Source organism: Pomacea canaliculata, linkage group LG10, assembly GCF_003073045.1.
Source record: "Pomacea canaliculata isolate SZHN2017 linkage group LG10, ASM307304v1, whole genome shotgun sequence".
NCBI classification, from domain to species: Eukaryota; Metazoa; Mollusca; class Gastropoda; order Architaenioglossa; family Ampullariidae; genus Pomacea; species Pomacea canaliculata.
The window spans coordinates 11840156-11863331 of NC_037599.1; the positions used below are offsets into that span (position 1 = coordinate 11840156).

The 23176-nt window shown below is 38.4% G+C and overlaps 1 protein-coding gene across 4 annotated transcripts; it reads right to left on the reverse strand.

Moving 5' to 3' along the window:
• Positions 1 to 1980: 1980 nt before the first annotated feature.
• LOC112573456 (putative ferric-chelate reductase 1) lies at positions 1981 to 21820 on the reverse strand. Of its 4 annotated transcripts, none has more exons than XM_025253844.1 (16): positions 19551 to 19674; positions 15922 to 16144; positions 14722 to 14852; positions 12481 to 12575; positions 12012 to 12162; positions 10787 to 10972; positions 10408 to 10506; positions 9257 to 9404; positions 8568 to 8684; positions 8213 to 8328; positions 7855 to 7941; positions 7449 to 7520; positions 6228 to 6327; positions 5678 to 5818; positions 4401 to 4468; positions 1981 to 4084 (listed from the first exon to the last, which is right to left on the reverse strand). In XM_025253844.1, exons 2-16 carry the CDS (start codon positions 16115 to 16117, stop codon positions 3986 to 3988), a joined length of 1806 nt encoding a protein of 601 aa, XP_025109629.1. In that variant the 5' UTR covers positions 16118 to 16144; positions 19551 to 19674; the 3' UTR covers positions 1981 to 3985. The 4 variants fall into 4 exon arrangements, with proteins under 4 accessions (XP_025109629.1, XP_025109628.1, XP_025109627.1 ...); XM_025253843.1 differs by lacking the exon at positions 19551 to 19674 and adding an exon at positions 17016 to 17561; XM_025253842.1 differs by lacking the exon at positions 19551 to 19674 and adding an exon at positions 21622 to 21820 and having other exon boundaries at positions 1988 to 4084.
• Positions 21821 to 23176: the final 1356 nt, after the last annotated feature.

The following is a 23176-nucleotide window of genomic DNA, read 5'->3' on the forward strand; positions in this document are numbered from 1 at the left end:
TTTAATATCCGGGTACAACTTGTTGCACTGTGCAAGCAAATAGTCCAGACCTCAGCTAAAATCAAGCGGGCGTGACAGACGATGGTGCAACTCATTCAAAGCCAGGTTTTATTACAAACACATAAAATACAACTCAGACAAAATTCTTCTGGCTGTCTCTCTATATGTGAACTTAATGTCAGGTCGCTTATATGCCAGATGGCGTTCATATTCAAGTTGTATGAATGGTATGAATTGTATAGCTATAGACATCCTTGAATGCATTGTAAAAAACCTTCAATTCTGATAGGAAAATGTCTTCATCTCCCAGCCCCTAAGAAATTGTATTAGAGATTAGGATAGGGAAAATACATTGTGAACTGGGCAAGCTGGCACCCATTTCCCCCTGCTGACGCGACAAACGTCTAGCTACCCCATTCAGCACCGGTGGCCAGTACTACAGTAGGGGTTAGAGAAAACATCATATATGAGCGGCCGCGATTCACTTACTGCCAGGGGAGATAACTGTATGACAATCCTACCCTTTATTGACCAATGGAGTCTGCAAGCATTGCATGTATTAAATTGACGTTGAATTACATATTTTTTTTATGGTTGTCATTATTACCCCTTGCTCGAGTTTCTACAACCGAAGTATACGACTGACGTTCATTCTTATTTCTGTGACTGTACCAGATGACATGACCATAGGAGGACAAGTGTTCCACTAGCTCTTTCACCATCGGAAAGCTGTCTCCCTGCCAGTCAGCACGTGCATGGCGTGCCGAGCACTCTACTAGTCAGATGAGCAACTGTCCTCTAACAGCTTAAAAGACCAAACGCAAGGCCAACACCAGTTTTTTTTTTTTTTTCGATGGTTACTGTGGTGTTCACTAACCTCTGCTCTTACCACGTGCGATGCTCACCCGAGTGCTGAAAACTTGTGCATTGACAAGTGGTGCCGTCTGTACTAGGTGGCCCTGGATCAGAGCTGCAGTCGACGCAGTGGGGCGTGACGACCAGCCTCAGGTGAGAATCCATGTAGCGGGGGAAAGTACCATCGGCTGCAGGTTTTCAGGCACACGAGAAACAAAAAACGACCTTGCAAACCTGTTTTTCGAAAACAGAGGTTTGCCAAGCCATCTTGCCAACTGTTTCACAAACCAGTTTTTAGGACTGTTGGTCATACAGCAAAGCGTTCAAGTATGCTGTTTCAAAAACCTTGTGCACGACATTAGCTGATGACAGAGTTCATCTGGTCTGCTTGTGTGTGTGTGAAAGTCAACATTTGCTGCATAGGTGTAACACTTTAAACTGACCTCCACATTGTGGATTTTCCATTTATCTTCTGCTATGGTTATATTTGTGAGCTAAGAAGTGATTAATTTATAGTGATTAATTTTTATTAATTTATAGTAATTAATTTATTAATTTATAGTACTGACCGCACTATTTTAGTGATAAAACTAAATAAAACTGAAGACCCGTCATTTCTCATTAGACTGTCGGCTTCACGAATTAAAAAAAAAACTTTTTGATTTTCAAAATGTACAGTCGAATCATGGGGAAGAAAGTATTATTAAATGAGTTAAGTTACAGCTGTTAAACTTAACGATATACTGACGAGTGTATCATTTGTCTCTTAATTTTGGGTTTGTTTTACAACTTTATCATGTCAGGAAATCACATATTGCTTCAAAGCTACACTGGTCGCTCTCTTCAAAGCAAGCGGCCAGAGACTACCTGCCGAACGGATACAAAGCTTGTTTCTTCTAAAAAGTCTTTTGCTAGAAAAAATGTTCGTGGGACCCATAATTTATTATCAATTTATTTAAACAATTAACTGAAGTGAATAGTTTAATGTTGGGTCAAGTTGGCGAGCTGCCATGGAAGCCATGATGAAAAACTGAAAAATCGACGCGAAATTTTTATAACTGTTTCTAAAGCGGAAAACAGTTCTCAGACATAATTTGTAACACAATTTAAAACCAAGATCCATGCTGGACTCTGGGACTGACCATTTTGCATTTCAACTAAACACAAAAATAGAATCATAATAATTTGTCTCTTCACAGCAGAACTATGCATAGATATGTCAAAAATAATGTGAATTTTTAAAAGTAGCCAGTTCTGCATGCAAGTAAATGAAAACATTATGTGATTATTACATAAAAGGATTCCAACTCTATGAACTGTTTTATAAAAGTTTCAGAAATGCTTTGTATATTAAAATATATTTTCAGAATATTCTTGGCTGTACACATCTGCTAGAGCAAATTTTTAATCAACAGACCTACAATACATTTATTAGTATTCTCAGATGATCCCAGAAAGGGGAAAAAAATGAAAACATGGTGATGCAAAATAATCATATAAGTACCAAAAAGTGGTAACATTCTTTGCTCAGAAATTAAAATCTGACAAGTGAACACAGAATAAACAAGAACAACAATGTTAAAATCATGACCAAAAACATAAAACAAAATAGCAACAAAGAAAAGCTAATTGGCTAGTGCCCTATTCATCACGCTCAATACATTTTAAATGTCCTTAATAACAAAGTTAATATTCACAGTAACAAAGAAACTACATCTAATATAAAGAAAACAATCACACAGTATAAATGTACAGTATACATGTAAGAGGACTGGGAAATTTAACAAAATATATGTATATAAAAATGCTATGTTCTACCTCTATCGCTTCATAGCCATACGCTTACCATGTAAAAAGGACGTTGAGCTTTGCACATTTCTTTCTCCCATTTGAAAATCACAAGCACACTTTCTTTAAAACTAAAATACTGGCAAAATCAAAAGCTGACTGAAAATGAAAAAAAAAAAAATTTAACAACTTACAGCAGCCTATTTGTATCACAAATAGATAAAATGTATAATTCATAAATTATAAAAATTATATATATAATTTTTTCTGCAAGCCATGTGTGTTCCTAAATTTAGTGAACTTCATCGTTCTATAATATGTGAACTTACTGCCACATCATCATGGTCATGACCATGAAATCGAAATCTCCAAAACAGTTGGATAAATTCTGACAGTGTAAAAATGAGTACTTTAAAAGTACTTTATTACAGATTCAATTTTTCAATAAATACTAGAATTAAATGTTACATCTATGATACGTGTGCCTTTGCACTCTTATAAGAATGTAAACATGTAAACATATGTGCACACACACTCTTTTACTTTATCTGCTTCATACACTCAAAATATGAACATGCACCCATCAGTATGAAAATGAGAAATCTTTAGAAAAGGATTCCTGCGATTTTCTCATAGAAAGCTTTCCAGATGCTGACCTGCAGCATCTCATTCAATACACATCTAAACCTTAGACAAAAATACAACTATACTTCTCATAGTTTCGTCTCCTTATACAGGCTAGTTGAGAACCCACAGAATACCCATCCAATTCTGACTTGAAATTGGATTTTATTCGACAATATACACACTTTAACTTCCTTTTTCAATATCATTCTTATTAGATACTTTGTTACTTCACTCTCCCAGGAGTACATAACCTAAATTTTATATATCAAATATTTACACACATACTTTTATATCTGCACAATCATAAAATTTTATAAAACATTGAGCATGCAGGCACACACATCGAGTAATTTATGTCAACTAATCTATCTCTCACTTCCTCTTTTCCTCATGCAAGTCATTTCAAACACATTATATATATATAGCTCACTGGATATTCAATGGCGTTGATGGGCAGTTCGAAGGAAATGTAAAAGATTGTGCCTAGAATGAGCTGGAAGTGCAAAATTCACTTTATTGTTGACCTTGTGAATACAAGCACTAAGACTCTGAAGGGAGCTGATGAAGGCAAAATATGAGACACAAAAGTAACAATTCGGCAAGTGATGGCTGCTTTCCAGAAGAGGTCCAACTATATACTTGCTAAACTCGTTACTTCCCCACATATTACATGCTGTATGGCATCAGCTGAAAGAATTCCAATCTGTTCTTTTATTTATTCACTGCCTTTATTGAGGATGACAAGAAGAGCGATGATAAAACCAGTCAGTGCTGCGATGTGAATCGCCAGCAGCACATTCTTGGCAAGAACAGCCTGCAACATGAGAGTTAAAAGTGATCAAGTTTCTTGATAGACACAATCATTTATAACAGGAATTCTCCCTCTCTCTCTCTCTCTCTCACACGTTTGTAGAAGCAGAGCTTTGCCTACAAACATGCATTCTAGGAATTTCATCAACATTTGTGTGTGTGTGTAGACTGTGTGTGTGCATTTGCACACAATAGTCATACACCAACACATCTCTCTCCTAGTCACTACAGCACATTGTTTTTCATCCTTATATATGTTGCACTATTTTTTTTTCATGGAAACTATAAAAACAAAGCATCTGGTCAGTAGATTTGATTACCTCCTTCTTCTCTCCTACAGGCTTTGCAGGTAAGTGAGGTTCACCCATTTCATATGAATCGTTGTCTGCTGAAACATTACAATCAATATGATTACATATACGTGAAAATTGAATTTAAAATGGAAAAAAAACAAAACCAACAGAAAAAGAGCCTGACATCTCTCCGCCTCAAATGTAACCAGTCAAAACTTTCACCATCTCTAAATGAACCAAGATTGGTTTCTCAAAATGAAGAGCAATCTAAGAAATTTGGTTTCTGTACATGTATCACAGCCTGGGATCCTTTCAAACTGAAGACAAAAGTGTATGTCATATTTGTGTCTCTAAACATGGGAATGTATAGTATCTTGGTTTATCTAAACACCATAAGGCATAGCATCTTGGCTTGCCTAAACAGGTCAATATTTTTCTAAATGGAGTATACAGTCTAGGATCTTGGCTTATCTGAAGATTGAAGTCTGGATTGCAGAACCACTGACAGTGCTGTACTTTATTAGCAATTTATTTTATTCGAGAACGGTTTAAAGGCATAGAGGGCATGGAAAGAAATGATATAAGATTACATGTAACCGGGTAACCTACCTCAAATCACATGCTTGCGTACAATTTGTAAAGATCATGTTCAACATGTAGCAGTAGGTTGCTGGTATATTTTATCATGGAAACCGCTTGCCGCCTGCCTGCAGCAACCTGTGCTACTAGCGCCTAACAGGGAAAACACTAGGCAAACTTCCCACTATGTCCTCAGCTGGGCTGCTGATTGAGAAGGCAACCTACTTTCAGTGCTGCAACTAGTGTTTTGCTCTTGGTAAGCTTCTCTTTCCAACCTCTCATGTTGCATTTTTCCCTCCCCTTTTATACTTGCCAGGAGGGATAATGTGTCATGGATGCCTGGCCATATTGGAGGACAGTGCTGCTGGAGTCTGCCTGCCCTAGTGGGAAATTAAGTGTGGCTCTCCCTCCTCCCTGCATGCAGCCCCCTTTGTCATCTCTGGACAACCCAAACGTGCACCAATCAGTGTTACTGACCAGTCCTGCCAACCAATTAGCCTTCAGCGGGCATCTAAACCAGCCTCAACCACATGTTTAAATGCAATGTTCTGGAAAGCGCGCTATTTTTCACAAATTTATCTCTACATGCTTTCTGCTTGAATTTGTGAATGTGTAGATAAATATATGTATATCTTGAGGAAGTAGGGATCCTGCATAAGTTGAAATATTCTCTGTAATAAGTGACAGGACATAATGTGTTATTGACAGAAGGAAGAATTCCTTACGAAGTATCTTTCCCAGCAGCTGCACAAGCTCCAGTATCAAGAAGACAAAAATTTGCCAGCAGACGAAGGCAGCTAGCACATATATAATATATTCTGGTGCACCAGCTCCTTCAAGTTTCACACCAAAAAAGATGGTTAACACTGAAACATCCATAATTAAATGTTAAATTGTCTGGGAAAAAATCATATGACTAGATACAAATGACAATGCAGATAGAAAATCCCCACATAGCAAGAAAACTAGCATGTTAAATATGTTTTAAAACTTAGTGATGTGATAGTAGGATATACGGTTGGGGCCTGGCATATATGAAACTCACAAAGACACAAATAACTGCAGATAAAGGAATAAATTATGTGTTAAATAGCTAATGATCAAACACCTTAAATGTATGTCCATCAGGCATATTTTTTTGAGGGAGTAGACTTGCCAAGATCATATTAGAGCAATTGACAACTGGAAGTTTAACATCAAGATACAAATGGAAGAATCATTTTTGGGGAAGCTTTTAATCTTAATCTTACTTAGTAAATACAATAAGTTTCTTACCTCCAAGAATGTATGCTGTAAATCCAACAGCCCAGTGAGCCCAGTTGAAAATGGGCCGGTTCTTGGTACCGGGGTGACACCTGAAGAGCGCCATGATAGGCTGCAGAAACCACATTCATCTGATAAATGACTACTTATATTTTCGTAAATATTCATGTTTATAAATAAATTTGTATGTTTTCATTATTATAAATTAGGCAGTTCAGCTGCTCAACTATACATGAATTGTTGGCTGTGAGCGCATGTGGGTAAATATGATGTTTTAGGTATGCTTTATGAATATTTAATATGTCAGATTGCATGTTTTTGTGGTTTGCTGTAATGGACTGCTTGCCTTATCCTTGTTGTGCAACTAGCACTTGGTCATTTCTGTGTGTTTCCTAACTGAGAACACTTTCCATGTTATAAATGTGGATGTTTCTTGTTATCAAAACCTTGTCTTGTTAACTCTTGGAACTGGTTTATGAAACCAGTTTAAGTAAGTACTTGTTTAACTTAAGTATTTCTTCTTTGACTGTACCAAATGACATTACATAGGAGATAAAGGGTTACACAAGCTCTTTAACCATTGAAAAATTGTCTCCCTGACCATGAGCTTGCACGTGCCAGAGCTCTCCACTAGTCAGGTAAGCAACTGTCCTCAGTGTTAAAGGCCAAACAGAAGGCCAGCATGTCAGGTGGTAAATTGTTTCTTCCTTCTGCCTGATCTTTATTCTCCTATGGTCATGTCATCTTGTACAGTAAAAGAAGAAATAAAAGGTTGAGAGTAAATTCTCTTTCTTTGAGACTTACTAGATGACATGACAACAAGACCCTCCCAAACTTCCTCTGTTTGGGTAGAGTGTTGATTGAAAAAACTGGTGAGCTGGCCTTGCATTTGGCATTTGCACTATTAGAGGGCAGTTGCTCACCTGACGAATGGAATGCTCTACATGCCAGGCACATGCAAGCTCATTGTCAGGGAGAGAACTTTTTAATGGTTAAAGAGTTAATGTGACCCTTTATCTCCTATGGTTACGTCATCATGTACAGTCAATAAAGAAAGAAAATTGACTCTCAAAATGTTATAATTTTGCCATTTTAGAACCACACTTTAGATCAGAATTTTTCTTTTGATAAATGTGCTTGATATGCTTCAGTGTAGTAACTACAGAAAATACAAGATGAAGCAAGAAAAAAATGAAGAAAAGGAAAGACTAAATTGTAAAAAATCAGACTTACATTAATTATACAGAGAGCTGTTACAATGATGCCAAGAACAGGATGAGCCTTTTTGAAATCTTCCCCTGATATCTGGAAAGTGAGTATTAAACCAGTAACACAAAATTCTGATAGATAAATGCTCACATTCATTTTTTAAGACTATTCTGATAGAATAAGGGTCAGCAAGAAAATGTTTTTCTACATGGGGGAAAAAAGTACTTGACAAATTGATAAATTATAGCAAGAAGTATTCTAAACAAAAATTGTTTCTAATCAGTTATGATAATTGCAATAGCAAATCTCATTTGCATTTTACAGAGGTCCCACAATCTTAATAGAAATTGAATAAACATTTTATTTTAGTTAATATGATTAGAACATCAAAGTCCTTAATGAACTAGTCAGAAAATGATACTAAGCTAACCTCACTGTAGTCTCCTGCTTCCACAAAAATAATGATGAAAGCTATGACAGTGCAGAGTAGGACAAGAACCATGGAGCCACGGTGAATCTGTGAAACATGCAGCAACTTTATTAACGTCTATGACAATGCAAAATATACATATATATACATTTTTAAAATTGTCACATGAACTAAACATTTTGTAAAATAATATATTTCTCAAGAAAGCAAAAACAAATAAGGAATACCCACTTGTATCCACAGCATTAAACTATTCTAGAAACCTGCCACTCGATTTTGTTTGAGGGTTATATGCCAAGAAAATCATTCCTTCAACAACAGAAAATTGCCATGTTGTACTCAGGATTTTTCTTCCTACCTGAAACCAGACTTTCTGTCCAAACAGCTTACTGTCTGGCCACATAGGCTTGAAGTAGCGTGCCATCACTATGCCCACACTGGCCGCAAATATCCAAGCCACCATCATTAAGCTGCCTGTTGCCACAAACCATTTAAGCAATAATGTGATCATAGATGCTTACGTTCAAATTCAAAACTGCATATTTTGATATAATTTTATTTTTATGTCAATGCTACTTGATTTGTGCAATTTTAAAAATTATAGTTTTAAAAAAAAATAAAGGCAAGTTCATGAATGCACACAAGTGTACTCACAAACACATACACATGCATAAGCAATTTTAGCTTGGGAAAAAAAAAAGTCATTTAGTTACCATGTGCTTTCACCAGCGGTGATGTGATTTCAGTTTTGGAAATATCCACTGTGGTATCTTCAAGGCTGACTGCAGTTCCTGTTGCTGCTGGTTCAGAATCATGCTCCGAAATATCCCCTGAAAGACATACAAGATGGCTAGAAAACCAATTTTATTATAAAACAGAAAAAGAATTGGAAAACAACTAAATTCTACAAAGCTGATGTGCACTTGCTATAAACTTGACAGGAAATTTACAAAACAAAGAAACATGCCCATAGCATGGTGATAAATATGTATAATCTCACTTTCTGCAAGAATTACAGGGATAACACTGAAAGTAATATGACAGTCATTAACATGAATCTTAATTCATAAAATTTACAACTGTATTTGTGATGGGGGAACTGCATTCAGCATATAAGTAGCCATTCTATGTTTAAAACATCCTTTCTCATTAATATTTCAGTATAAAAGCAGCCATTCTATGTTTAAACCCTCCTTTTTTTGTTCATATTTCAGTAGTTTCTGTATGATGAAGCAGCCACTTGTAAGGCTGCTCACTTAAAAAAAAAAAAGAAAATGGTGTAACAACTAAAAATAAAGATGAACAAAAATACCTGTGACAAGAAGAAAACAAGCACTAATTGGAAACGAAGCTACACATCCTGTTTTGTGTTACTGCACAAATAATTACTTTATAAGCTTACCATTACTTGATGGACCAGTGGCGAAGAAAAGTATGTATGATTTGCCAGAAAGTGTGAAGCGCTGGCCACTCAGTCCTACTGCTTTCATTCGAACAAATTCACAGGTCAAAATCTGGCTTCTATATGACCAGCTACTGAGGGTCAAACCCTGAAAAAGCATTACATTGCCTTGATTATAATAAAGTATGTTATAGAGGATTGTGCAAATTATAAGGCAAATTATTATTTATCTCATGATCTTTTGAGGCACTGAACCCAGATCATAATTTTAGCTTCAACATCCTACTACTTTCTGAATTGTAAATTATCAAGGTCTGACACTCAACTATCTAAATTCAAATTACAGAACTAAGAGCTAATAACCAGCATGAGGAATTCAGCTGATTAGGTGTGTAAGTTTTTACATTGCACTCTCACTGAAACCACTGGAGGTGGTGCTATAATAAAATGCAATTGTCATAGAGATAATAAGGGTAATTTTCTCCTTTCACAGCTAGGACAGCCTTTTAATGTGCTTTATACATTTATTATTATGCAGCACAGCACTCTGCTTCTAGATTTCAGGAAGAAGTCAGAGAGGCAGTTTTTCAATATTATAAACAATCCTCTAGTACAGAAAGCCAACACACTGAATCTGATCTTCACAAATGAGTGGAGATGAATTCATTATAAAACTCCTTTCTACATTTCTTTTTATACAGATGCTTTTAGCCACCAGCACAGTCAAGAAATACAAATTTCATCTACAAGAAGAGTGACTATAACGTTTGTCAAACATCAGAAGACTAAGCAATAAATGGGATTCGACCACTAACAGCTAGAACACTGAAGAGTTCTGGCAAGCTCTCAAGACATGTTTGAAAGATTTGACAAATAAGAAGGCCACAGAGAAAGCATCATGGCTCTGGCAGGAGCAACCAATGCAACCGATGCAACCAACCCACTCTGGAATGAATCCATAAACCCCATTAGGCCTGAAAAAGCATAAAACTTTTCAAAGATGCCAATCAGATAAGAAAATATCAAGGTGATGACAAAATAAAGAACCAGGCCTGAAAGGAAGGAAGAAAAGAAATGTGCAGTGAAAACATGTGTGTAAATCTAGGCATGTATGCCTATAAACAAATGTTTGTGTGAAAATGGGAACTTACATCCTGACCAAGTTTTTGGTTACTCTTGCCTGGATTATATGAGTTGTACACAGCGGCTGTAGATCCATCATAAATACACTCATTGACACTGTCGTCACCCTTTTAGTAAAAAATGAAATGTTTTGGAATCATCAGTATGGAGAAACTATAGACATGTAATATGACTTTTCTCGTTCATCTTATTTATTTATTCTCTCTATATATACATATCTAACCTGTGTTGTGTGTGCGTGCATGTGTAGATGTGAGTGGCTGACTGTGCATAAAGGTATATGTGTGGGTGTGTCTGCAGTTGTGTCTACTTGTGCATGTGAGTGGGGTGTGTATGCATGTCTTTATGTGCACCCACATGTTAATTCACATTCTCTGCAGTAATTACCATGTTCAAATCATTGGAGAGACCAAGAGCAATATAGCGATTACTTGAGGCTACAGAAGCCTGCAGGGTGATGTTCACAGAGTTTGTTGAAGGAACCCATGTCACTAGAAAGCTGCACGAATCTCCAACGCAGTCTGAGAAACAACCTTTGGTCTTGCCACAGTTTGGATCTTTTGTAAAAGAAGACTGAGGATTTAAACCATGCACACACGCACACGTGCACACACACACACACACAGAGATGAAGTGTTTAATGTTTGGTTCTTTGCCAAATATCTCACAATTAAAACCTGCTCATGCTAAATAAGATTTTCATTGCTAATTAGGCATTCATAATATGCATATGCATTGTTTATGCCGTACTAAATATATCAGCCATGAAGAAGATCCTTCCTGGTATAGAAAACAGAATTCGAGTTTGGTGATAGTATGAAATAAAGAACCTGGTGAAAACATCATAAGGAACTCAGCCTGTGGAATATGACATGGAAGTCTGTTATTCTTTAATTAAAATGATTAAAATAAACATAAAACAAATATCTTTAGTCATCAATAATGGACACTAATTGTCAAAACCAGTTTCAATATTTAATATATGGTATCCGGGAATATGTACTCGAAATAGCAGAAATTCTATTTAAAAAAAATACACCCAAAAAACGTCAAAAAACAATAGTTGAAAAACCAAAACAAATAAAAAATGCTGTCTCACCACTCAGAATCTGGATATAACAATACTTTAATGATATGATTGGGTGGGGGCTATGTAGTAAGGAACAAAGTTTGGCACATCCAAACACTGGATCTATTTAAATCTTGAGAGAAAGCAACTATTTTCACATTTCTGATGTCAAACAGTGCTTCCTTACCATTACATCTTAGTGAAATAAATCTCAGTAGACTTCAACTTGACTACATTTTAAAAAAACACTGTTGTTTAAGTAGCCACTAAGTTACTACTACTGTAAATTTTGCACAATTAGAGCTGAGCACTTGTCATATTGGAGTGAAATTAGTAATCTCCATGGTGACTGGAGTGTTCACTACTTTTGGGTGTTACTCCTCTTAAGCTATTTCAGTAATTTAACCAAAATTTGTGTTGAATAATTTCCTTTTGACTGCCAGTTTTCATCTTTCCCAGTTTTCAAACGTTCCCATTCACAGTTTAACTCTCTTTCATGCACCAGTTTTTTTATGAAGTAACCTACAGCTCTGGCATGAGTACCTTTGCAGGGCAGCCATTTCCTTGGGGTGAAATTGTTGTGCGTACTGGGGAGACAAGACTAGCAGGTGGAGGAGTTGTCTTGCCGGCTTCATAAACTGGATCGGAATGTACATCAACCCAGAATATTGTCTTCGACTGGACAAATGTTGCCCTAAAAACACAATTATTTAGGCTTATATCTGGGTTCATTTTACAAAATATTTTTAGCTCATACACTTATGATACTGCCTCAGCATGTTTTGTATTTATAAAAGACTCACTAAAGAAGCTCCACACATTACAGTGTACTTATTAACATAGTTTATTGTACATTTAGCACTTTTGAACAATAAAAAACTGAGCAGTTATGCCACATGTGGGATGAAAAACGTCTGGATAAAAAATACCTGTAGAATACTTAAGGGAGAATGTGAATGCTTATAAACATATACATTAATGGAACAAAATACACAGGCACACATACACTTACCGAAACATTATGGTCCCAGCACTTGATTGTGGTGGAGTCCATTGGAACTGGATACTCAGCTTGTTGGTGCTGTCTTGGTGAGTCCTACCATTACCCTGGTAAAAGTTTATTTACAGAATGAAGGAAAATGACCTTATTCCAGCTGCCTTCTGCTTTTTTCAATTTTTAAGCTGTGCATCAAACTTTGTACAAGAGTTATTGCAAAACTTTATAAGTGGAATATCAACTTGAAAAAATAAAGTTGACTCCCCATTATCAGGCCTGCTCATAGCCCCCATGGGGCCCAAGGCATAGCACATGCACAGGGCCCATGATTGCCATGGTTTGAATTAAAAGCACGGAGCCCCTGACTACTATCAAAAGCAAAAGGCCCTAGGCAGATGCCTTGTCTACCTGTCCATAAGCACGGCCCTGCCCATTATAAAAAAAGATGTTCCAGAACACTTAAGTCACAGCTAGGTTATAGTGTTAGACGAGACATTCATAAAACTATAAATTCTATGCTGAGATAATTTGTGTATAACTTTAAATCTCTTATTTCACATTAATTTGAAAATTCACAGGACAGTGAAAACAACATTCCTGCTATCACTTATCATAAAATTTGATAGAAAAATGATTATTAACATTTATGCATCTCTTAAAAAATTATAGTGTTGTCGGAAAAGTTCATAATTCATAATTCTTCATAATTCCTTGATCATAAAAGGACCTGTCTTTAAGGGTAAAGAAACTGAACCAGGTGCTCATTTACAGACTCATCTGAACTTAACATTATCCACACAAGGATATTTGAAGAGAGCAAAACAAGTCAAAGTCTGACAGTGCAAGATCAGGTGAGTGTGGTGGGTGTGGCAACATATCTAATCCAAGCTCCAAAAACTTAATTTTTGATGGGTGATCAAACTCGTTTGTGATCTCATGTTGTCATGATGGAACACCACTCCTTTACGACTGATGAGTGCTCGATGTGTCTGAATGATGGATTGGTTCAAACTGTCCAATTACTGACAGTACACATTCAAATTCTTTAAGTTCCTAGGTAGGAGCTAAAAAAATACATGGCACCTTTAAAAGCCCACCACACTGAGCAAAACCTCTCTCTGAGGAATGTCTGCTATCAGTATCATTTATGCATCATGTTGTTGTAAACAATCTACTTCTCATAACCAGTTATCAGCCCTTAAAAAGAGGATAAATTTCTTCACAATTAATGAGCATATCGCAGATATTTATAAGTGCCATCACATGAACGTCTTTGAGTTCACGAGGACTGCAAACATATTGTGCCTGCCTGCATATCCCAGTGGTCTTAAGCACTTGAATGATGAATGTTTCATGTTTCTGCAATCTCTTGTGCCATGTAACTTAGGTTTGACTTGACCACTATCTTATTATGACCTTACTATCAACTTCCATGACCATGGAACATCCTTGACATCAAAATCACCAGCATGATGAACAATTGTTGGCACTGATCGACGTTCTTGTAAAGCATTGTGACTGTAAATTTTATGTAACTTTTCACAAGCTTGATGCGCATTCTTCTTTTTACTGAAGTAAAACAGTAAAATACGACAAAAATGCAAAGCTTGGTCTTCCATCTTGTTCTAAAAATCTTCAAAACTCAAAGAAACTGCTTAACTTTTGTTGTAGAAAGAAGCTAGAACTGTCAAATGTCATATAATAACATAGATGTGAACGACTCTAGCACTTCCAAAAATGAACTAACACCACTTATTGCAATGACTTTTCCAACAACCAAATAGTTATGCTGTCTGTATTCAGCTGATTTTGTCACAGAATGATTTAGTATTTCTTTATTCAGAATATGATTATGGAATATCACAGAAATTTCCTCCAGCTGGGATGTTTATTTGATAGAACACAACTTCAGTGGTGATTTTAGTGGGACAGAGGACAATAACAGGATGAGAAACTGAAGAAAAGCTCGATCCCAGCATCCAGGTCCAGTGAACCGGTGTTCGATGCAGAGAGCATATCATGGATAACTGTTGTTCCACAAAAGTTTGATGTCATTGTAACCTATATATACCTATATAAGAGACACACTTTAATATTCTTATTGCATTAGTGTCATTAGCTTTAGCGCTGTGCTGCTAGACCACCAACTCATCTGTTCTTTTTTAATGATTAACAAAAATTAAGAATAAATAATTTGAGGGTTAAAGCTTAACTGATAGACAGTACCAGAAGGTACAAAATTATGAAGAGACCTACTGTACAAACAGACTTTGAGCCTGCTGGAGTATTGAAGCTGCCCAATAAGCCAGTGATTGGATTGACTTCTGCATAGTCTACTTTCAGCAAATATCCTTTGAATGGTGTTCCACAGGGAGAGTCCAGTGTCACTGAAAAAAAAATGTAGGTGATTACTTTTTATAATAACATCCATACTAGCAAAGCACATTTGATGGTGGTCTGTGCATAGACTTGGAAATAGTTTATTTCATTAGTAGGCATCAGTGGTTACCACTTTCTCACCTAAAATACTATACATTGAAAATTTAGTTTCTTTACAGTACTGATGAGTTTTCCTCTCGCATTCAGCAACATATCGTTTAAGAAAAGGAAAAAACAGCAATTTGTACATTTGTCAGATTGACAAATTTAACTGATTAAAGACATTCAATTAATCAGCAAAACAAATTTAAGCAGAATTGAAGCACGAACTTGTATTACTGGACTGGTTGCTGATCACTTTTTCCACTTAACTACTAAAACAAGGCTGGTGTGTACAAAGCTTCCAGTTTAGTCACATTCATTGTTTAGTCTCACCGAGACTAACAGCGGAGAACTTCACAAGAGGCTATGTGTTGGTCTCGACAGACAGACAGCAGTCCATCTATACATATCCGTGACTGAAGTGTGTGTATGTGTGTATTTAAGAAGATGGGCCTACTAAATACAGACACAAATATAGTGCCAAAGTGCTAAAGCATGACAAAATTTTGTGCTAACACAAGCATCTTCCACCTTTTAACTTACTCCTGGCTTGGTTATGTACATAATAAGATTAAATGAAACACATTGCAGTGATTTAAGTTTCTTAATGTGAAAAACAAAAGTGCAGAGTGCATTTTTAAAGGTTACATTTCAAGCCAGCATTTATTGTTTTCACTTCTTAGGTGGACATGGTGTTCTAAGAGTTTTAAGCTGATAAAAGAAAACAATAAGAAAAATTTATCACGCTTTTGGATCCAAATTTTGCCCCTTGTAATGAATATTATGTATACCAAACATCTGCAAAATGTCAGCTCATGTTGAATTAGCACTAATTTTATTTTATCTCTCTCATACCCTGGATAAGCTGCTAGAATATCCAATTCACTAAGAGATCTAAAGTGATCCTTGTCACCATATCTTATTCCCCTTACTTCTGTGTTTACATGTGCTAGCTTTTACTCTGTATCTATTCACCTGTTAAGCTGCTACCGCCAGGTGTGTAGGTAGTTGGGTTGACAGAAATACGAAAAGGCGAAGGTGTTGTCTGTGTCTGAGCTGAATCATGGCTGGGTGTGAGACTGCTACAAGCACTGTCTGGGGCACCATCCTCATATCCCCAAGCACACTGTGACACTGACATGAGCAGAAATAGCACTGCTGCTACCATCATTGTTCCTTCTTTTGTGGATCAGCGTTCCTGGGGAAAAATATGCAACATGACAAATGACCAGTGACCAACGTAATTAATCCCGTTGGGCATTTATAACTATGAAAGTATGTTTAGTTACAAAAGTTACAAAAGAAAAGAACAAGAATTACTTATAAGATGAGGCTAAGGCAAGTGATGTATCACAGAAAACACAAAAGCAGACAATCTTACATATAGACCATTTTGACACACCTACATCATGCCCCCATACAGACACACGTACATAACTAGTAATTAATCTATCTCTGGTTCAGCAGGTGGACTTCTGCACACTCTGCGGGTGCAAATGATTTCAAGTACATGTTACTTTTGCATACAAGCAGAACTTAATGTCTACCTGAGTTCAATAAAACAAATTCTCCTGCTTTAGTACATGTCCTTGTATGGACAAAATACTGGAAGCTCTTGTGACAATTTACTGATCACAAAAGGAGGTTAAATCCCTATGTTTAATAATAATAAATGCAAAATTTGTAAAGTGTATCTTCACACTCCCCAACCAGAACGCCACTAGCCAAGACATCAAAAAGCACAAATGGGGCTGGATAGGGCACGATCTACACAAACCAGCTGACTCCATTGCTAGACAGGCACATTAATTGACTGGAACCCTCAGGGGAAGAAGAGAGTTGGGAGATCAAAGCATACTTGGAAAAGAACAGTAGAGAGAGAGGCTAAGGATTTTGGAACCACATGGGCCCAACTGCCCAAAACCGGGTCCGTTGGCTGAAATCAAACATATGGAAATGAAGCAAATTGGTCACTGTGTACGGTTGGGTTACACAAGAATTATGAGACATTAAACAAGAAGACCAAGGTAGGCAAACAAGGTTTTGAGGCGAAGATCGAGCGTATATACATGTTCACAGAGAAATGGCTCCATCGTGTTTTGGACAAAAGTCGAAACCCCAGCCTCTTCCTTCTCCATTCCTTGGTAAATTACAGGGACGGAAGGAAGTTTTTCAGAAACTGGTCCATGCAAGCCTTCAACTGACAGATCTTCCGCTCCGAATGAAGTCGAGCATAACTACCAGGCCGGCAGGCCAGAGTGCTTTTTCAAAAGACGCATATACTTGGAACGATGACACACTGACAGTGTCATTCTTTTGAACGTGCACCAGTGTTCATTAGGACGATCGACACTTGGAGCGCCCTGTACTGCAGAGAGAGGGGCTGTCGGTTTAGAAGTTGTTTATGTGACACCTGTCTGCAGGGCCTGGCGTTTAGGGGTGAGGGGTCTCCGTGTACTACAGTTTCCTCGCCCCTCCCTATATTTCTTTTCTTAGTGCAACAGCACCTCTAGGTGGAGGTCCTTCCCCGCCAATCAAGGTAGTACCACTCCTCGCAATCTAGCAGTTCCACGCACTTGTGTACCTGGCCCCACATTTGCCTTCAGATGTGCAAAAGATTGTAATCTCAAGAAATGTTCCCCCCCCCCACCCACCCAAGAACGTGCATACAGTGCTGAATAATGACATCCGAGCTGTCTCCTGTCATCTGACTGTCATTGCCCTCGGGAGAACATAAATTATAGGCTCTCGCATTAACGTCTTCATGACGATTGCCGGTGACATGGGAGAAGATCGAGTACGTGTTTATTTTGTGAAGACGGCCACTTCCTTACGACTGCAGCATGCATTTTATCTGTCTGTCTCTCTGTCTGTTGGTCTGTCTTGAGTAGAGGTGATGTCAGATTCAACGTGAAACTAGAGAGCTTTGCCTTCCATTCTTCTTCTTCTTTTTTTTTTTTTTGTCCCAGTACGCTTGTTTGTTGTTTTTTGTTGTGTTTTTTGTTTTTGTGACTTTTTTTTTTATTCTACTCCTTGAGGAGTGTGGAGAAAGTTTAACTATATACACAACTGACTATTACTTTTAACTGTATTTCGGGGTTTAAAATAAAATTTAGGAATCAGTTGCTCCCGAACGATCCGCCTTATAGAGGGTGGAAAGCAAAGAGAAAATGGTGGCCAAGGTCCTACAAACTGAGATAAAGGAACATTAACAATGCGTGAGTGCGGGTCAGCGGGTGTAAACGAGGGATCCCTTGAGGCGACGTTAACAAATCATCGAATCAGAAAAGCCCCGCCCGACATCAAACTCGATCCCCCCCAGAAAAAGCAGCAACGCTTTGATCTTAATGGTGGTGAGCTGTTGTCCGACTATTCCCACTCCCCTACTCTGTCGTCTCGCAATGGTGCTTTGCCATGGTTCAGTGGCTGTTGGGCGAGACAAATACATATCAAGAGGGTGTGCCACGAAATAACGCCCTCATATTGGAACACAACAGAGAGGATTCCGTTTAATTTGTATCAGATTAACGAGACCAGTAAGTACAACTGTAGCAGAGAAGGAATCAAGATGCCATTTGGTGTAAGTAGATTCCACAATGAATTCACCGCTTTGTGTCAACAGGTTAACGGGATCAGGGTGTACATCATATCGAGTGTCATGGTGGTGACCTTATGACCTTTACAAAATACGTCATGTGGAAACGCCTTTGTCCAAAATATTTTTTTTTAATGTGCACAAGCCACACCTGCAGGCTAATCTTTGTGTGGTCATGCTACATGGAATGCAAAGGTGTGCGACACCCGCAGAGGCTAAATTTAAATTTTGACGTGTCTATCACAAGGGGCTGAGCGAGCTCTTGTTTCTCGCCCTCTCTCTGCACTCGACCGATCTCAGGCCGATAAGTTTCGCCCTTAACGCCATGGCTGGTGTAAGTACTGACGCAGAGATTTAGGAACCGTTTCCTGACAAGATATATGAACTGTACCTAAAAATTCTAAATTTGTCCTGATACAAAATAATTTTTATTTCGAACCTGTTTGGCTTTTAAAATTTTTTTCCCTTGTTCTCTATTTTCTCTGTACAAATGTGTGAATGAAAGTATTATATTTTACTGCCTCTCAATACTAATACTGAATACTACTATTAATAATAAATTCATTTAATTGATGAAACGTGCTTTATACACTGTAAGTCCACAAGAGTCCCAATCAAAGATAAAGATGTTTTTTTAAAATCAATCAACCTTTCTCCTCTCTCTACCTGTTTATGCCACATCATATACATCTCTCGCATCTGCATGTGTCATCTGTGATATATCTTAGTTGATGGCTCGGAGTAAAACACCAACTTCCCCTCCTCCCCTCCCCCATCTCTCGCGTACACAATTACTTACAGTCTGCATCGTGTGGGCTGAAGTCGACAGACAGACAAGACAGACAAAAACACTGGTCGACACACGGGAAACCCAAAACACTATACAAGTTAATAACAGGGGATATCACAAGCGCGCTCTAGGTTGGATCACTGATGGAGTAGGTTTCATGTGAGATTCCAAAAACCTTTGTCGACATGCATGCACGTGAGATATTGAAAATTAACTCACCTGTCTCAGGTGACACATCGACTACGCAGAAGACACTTAGCAAAGTCGACTTGCACTAGGAATAGGCGATTTAAGACTTATTTTCAAGACCAGACAAGCTAAATGGTTCACCTGATTTGATGTGGCTTTCTTACTAAGCAACTCCTTGGAAGAAAGGTAAGATCTGACACAAAATACCTGGCAAACGACATCCGCGTCAGCTCGATCGGTTGTCAAAGCGTGTTTTGATTCCGAGTGTTACGATTGGCACAAAGCAAGTTTTTTTCTCAGCTTTATTGAGACCGAAATCGGTTTTGCCGGTAGGTCACGGCTCAGACTCAAGCCAGCAGTATTTCATATTTCATTGCAGTTTACAGTAAACTTATCCCTGATCTGCATGCTACTCAGTATTCAAACAGCAGAGGGTGTTGAACGGCACGCACATGCTGCAGAATCGATCGAATATTGAATGGCTGCAGCAGCCAGGTCCAGGTGTACAAGGAAATATGCACGCATGATTGCGTCTGTGTGTTAGGAGGCGAGATGAATAAAAAGAACCGTGCAGTATTGAATTTATTTATTGAAGAGGCCTTCGGCCCGTTTCAAAGGGGGGTCCAGGGGGAAAACGTCAAATTTGCGACCTTACAGATCAGCCTGATAAACATATACATGTACAGGTGTATAAATTACAGTGGTACCTCGACATACGAGTGCCCTGACATACGAGTGTTTTGAGATACGAGCCGCCGAGCAAGAGATATTTTGCTTTGAGATAAGAGCAAGATTTGAGATACGAGTTATCGCACACTACACCGCTGCACACGACCCCAACATGCGGGTTTCTCCCACCTCAGACTAGACCTCAGTCTGTGTGCTTGTTTCCCTCGTTTTCAAAGCATTTTTGATAAGTTGGGTTCGCGTTTTTTTGCTTTTTGTACATTTACAAAACATTATCCCATTTATTTTTGTAACCATGGGTCCGAAGAAGAAGATGATGTCTATTGAATTAAATCGCGAAATCGTAGAAAAGCATGAGCAAGGTGTGCGAGTAATTGACTTGGTGAGGATGTACGGGTGTAGCACATCAATGATATGTTCTGAGCTTAAACAGGAGTTGATAAAGGGTACAACGCCAGCTAGGGGCGTTACAATAATTTCTAAGCTCCGGACTTCTCTCCATGAAAAGATGGAGAAACTATTGACTGTGTGGGTGACAGAGAAGCAGCTTCAAGGAGGAACCTTAACACAAAGCATCATGTGTGAGAAGGCACGAGCGATTTACGGTGATTTGCTGAAGCAGATCCCACACACTTCCACAAACGAAGAATTTAATATGTTTTTATAGAATATGTATTTGTTATTCATAAATAAATGTTTCTTCTTGTAAATACACTTTATCTTATTCAAAAACACTTAACAAAAACAACTGAGGTGGTGTTTTGGGAGCTGGAACGGATTAATGGCATTTCAATGAATTTCAATGGGGAAAATTGCTTTGAGATACGAGCAATTTGACATACGAGCAGGGTTACGGAACGAATTAAACTCGTATGTCGAGGTACCACTGTATATATTCCAGCTGTTCCAACGGCTGATCGAGGCCTTGACATCGTTATTTCAATTGCTGTCTATGTTTTCGACAACTTCCTGTGGATTGTACGTTTGTATCTCGAGAAAAGAACAAGGGTATTCACCAATGATTTTGGGAAATAATCTTGCACTGCGCTTTAACCAGTCTTTAGAAAAGAAGAAAAAAAAACGTTCGCACCCCACACCCTTTTACCATCATCGAGACAACCATGAACAGTATTACTGGACTGATGGCAGACGACTTTTTTTCCAGTTAACTACTTAAACAAGGCAGTTAAGTACGAAGCTTCCGGTTTACTCACATTTCAGATTAACTACTAGAATGAGGCTGGTGTATACAAAACTTCCGGTTTAGTCACATTCATTGTTTAGGCTCGCCGAGACTAACAGCATAGAACTTCACAAGAGGCTAAGCGTTGGTCTCGGCAGACAGACAGCAAAGTCAGCAATCCACCTATATACACGCCCGTGAGACAACTGAAAACGCATCTTGTATACTCACCTCTCAACACGTCGACTCTCCAAAGCAAAACAAAGGGATGTGACTCCCCGGTTCCGGTCTGTAAGCAGACGACCCAAAGTACAACAATAATGAAAGTACGAAGACTGATGCCGACACAGTACACACGCAGTTCATATGTCTTCACACAAATAGGATCCAGCCTAGCCTGCACTTACAGCTTGTCTCCGTGTCGCCAAGCTAATGACGGTTGTACACTAACTCGACACCCAGCTTTTATTGTTCACTTGGCGCACGCGCGCGGGAAGCAGAACTGACTCAGCGCGCGAGGGCTGAAACCGGGGCGACGGGACTGTAGACATGCGCTGGCGCAGTGGCCTGTACATAACAATTACTGTTTCAGGTCAGCATGCAGCTTGTCACACTGTGTAAACAATTAGTCCAGACGTCGGCTAAAATTAATCACGCATGACAGACAATGCTTCAAAACAGGAGACATTCCACGCTGATCTTAGCCATGTATAGGAAGAGCAACCTAAAACTATTTAAGTGCAGTTTTTTCTCACGTACCAACACTGCCCAGCGACAGCCTTGAAATCATGCGGGGTTTTATTTTTTCTTGTTTGTTGTTGTTGTTTCTTTAAGAGCAGGTTGTGTCGACGATGACAGGGCGAAATTGGAGAACGGTTTCACGAAGTTTGCCCTGGTGTGCGCTGATCCGCTTCTGGGCCCAGCCCTAAAAAAATAATGCTGTGTAATGGCCGGGTGGAACCCATAGTTCGCGCGCTTTGAAAGTCAAGCCTGTGCAGGTATCATCATCATTTCCGCTTTTTGTATAACCGCAGTCTCCAAGCATCTTATCGAACAGAAACTGTCCGTATGCACATCTCTCATAGTCTTGTCGTAATTACGATCAAAGAATACGAACATATAGCAATGTATCTTATAATTTTTTCCCCTAATCGGTATCACTTTTCATTTTAAATTATTTTTTCAGGAAAATATCAACTATGTGTTCAAAGGTGTTGTGGACAGTGCAAATTAAGGTGACCAGACGTTTCGGGGGCGAAAGCGGGACACGTGCCGATGATGGTGTCGTCACCGTCAAAAAACGCCGAAAAAAGTGATTTTTAAAGACAACCGGGACATTTGATGGACTTGCCAGAAAGCCAGAAAGCGGGACATTGGGCGTCCCGCCCGATATTCAGGCGGGACACGAGGCCAAATGCGGGACGTCTGGTCACCTTAGTGCAAATCAATGCGGAAAAAGCCTGCCCGCAGATTCTTGTCATACCCAAGCACACCGCAAGTCATGCATATAAAATACACTGACAAAAGGTACAGCACAGATTTGTATGGGTAACAAGGTCACTACTTCGAACAAACAACCTGGAAGGCCTACTTTGCGGACAACAGGTGTAGGAAACGTCGTTAGAATGACGACAAACGGCCAACAATACTATAAGAAGTGTAGGCCGCCTAAAGGGGGAATATTTATACTTTTCATTGAATGATTTGATTGTAGAATGCCTTCTATAATGATGTAACAAATTGTATAGCTATGAAACACATTGTATGTATAAAATACAGAATGAAT

Coding starts and splice junctions, on each gene's coding strand:
- LOC112573456 (XM_025253844.1), bottom strand. CDS start 16,117: ATGATGGTAGCAGCAGTGCTATTTCTGCTCATGTCAGTGTCACAGTGT. Junction 7,521..7,854: donor AAGCAGGAGACTACAGTGAG/GTTAGCTTAGTA, acceptor CTCACTTTCCAG/ATATCAGGGGAAGATTTCAA. Junction 6,328..7,448: donor CAGCTCTCTGTATAATTAAT/GTAAGTCTGATT, acceptor TGGTTTCTGCAG/CCTATCATGGCGCTCTTCAG.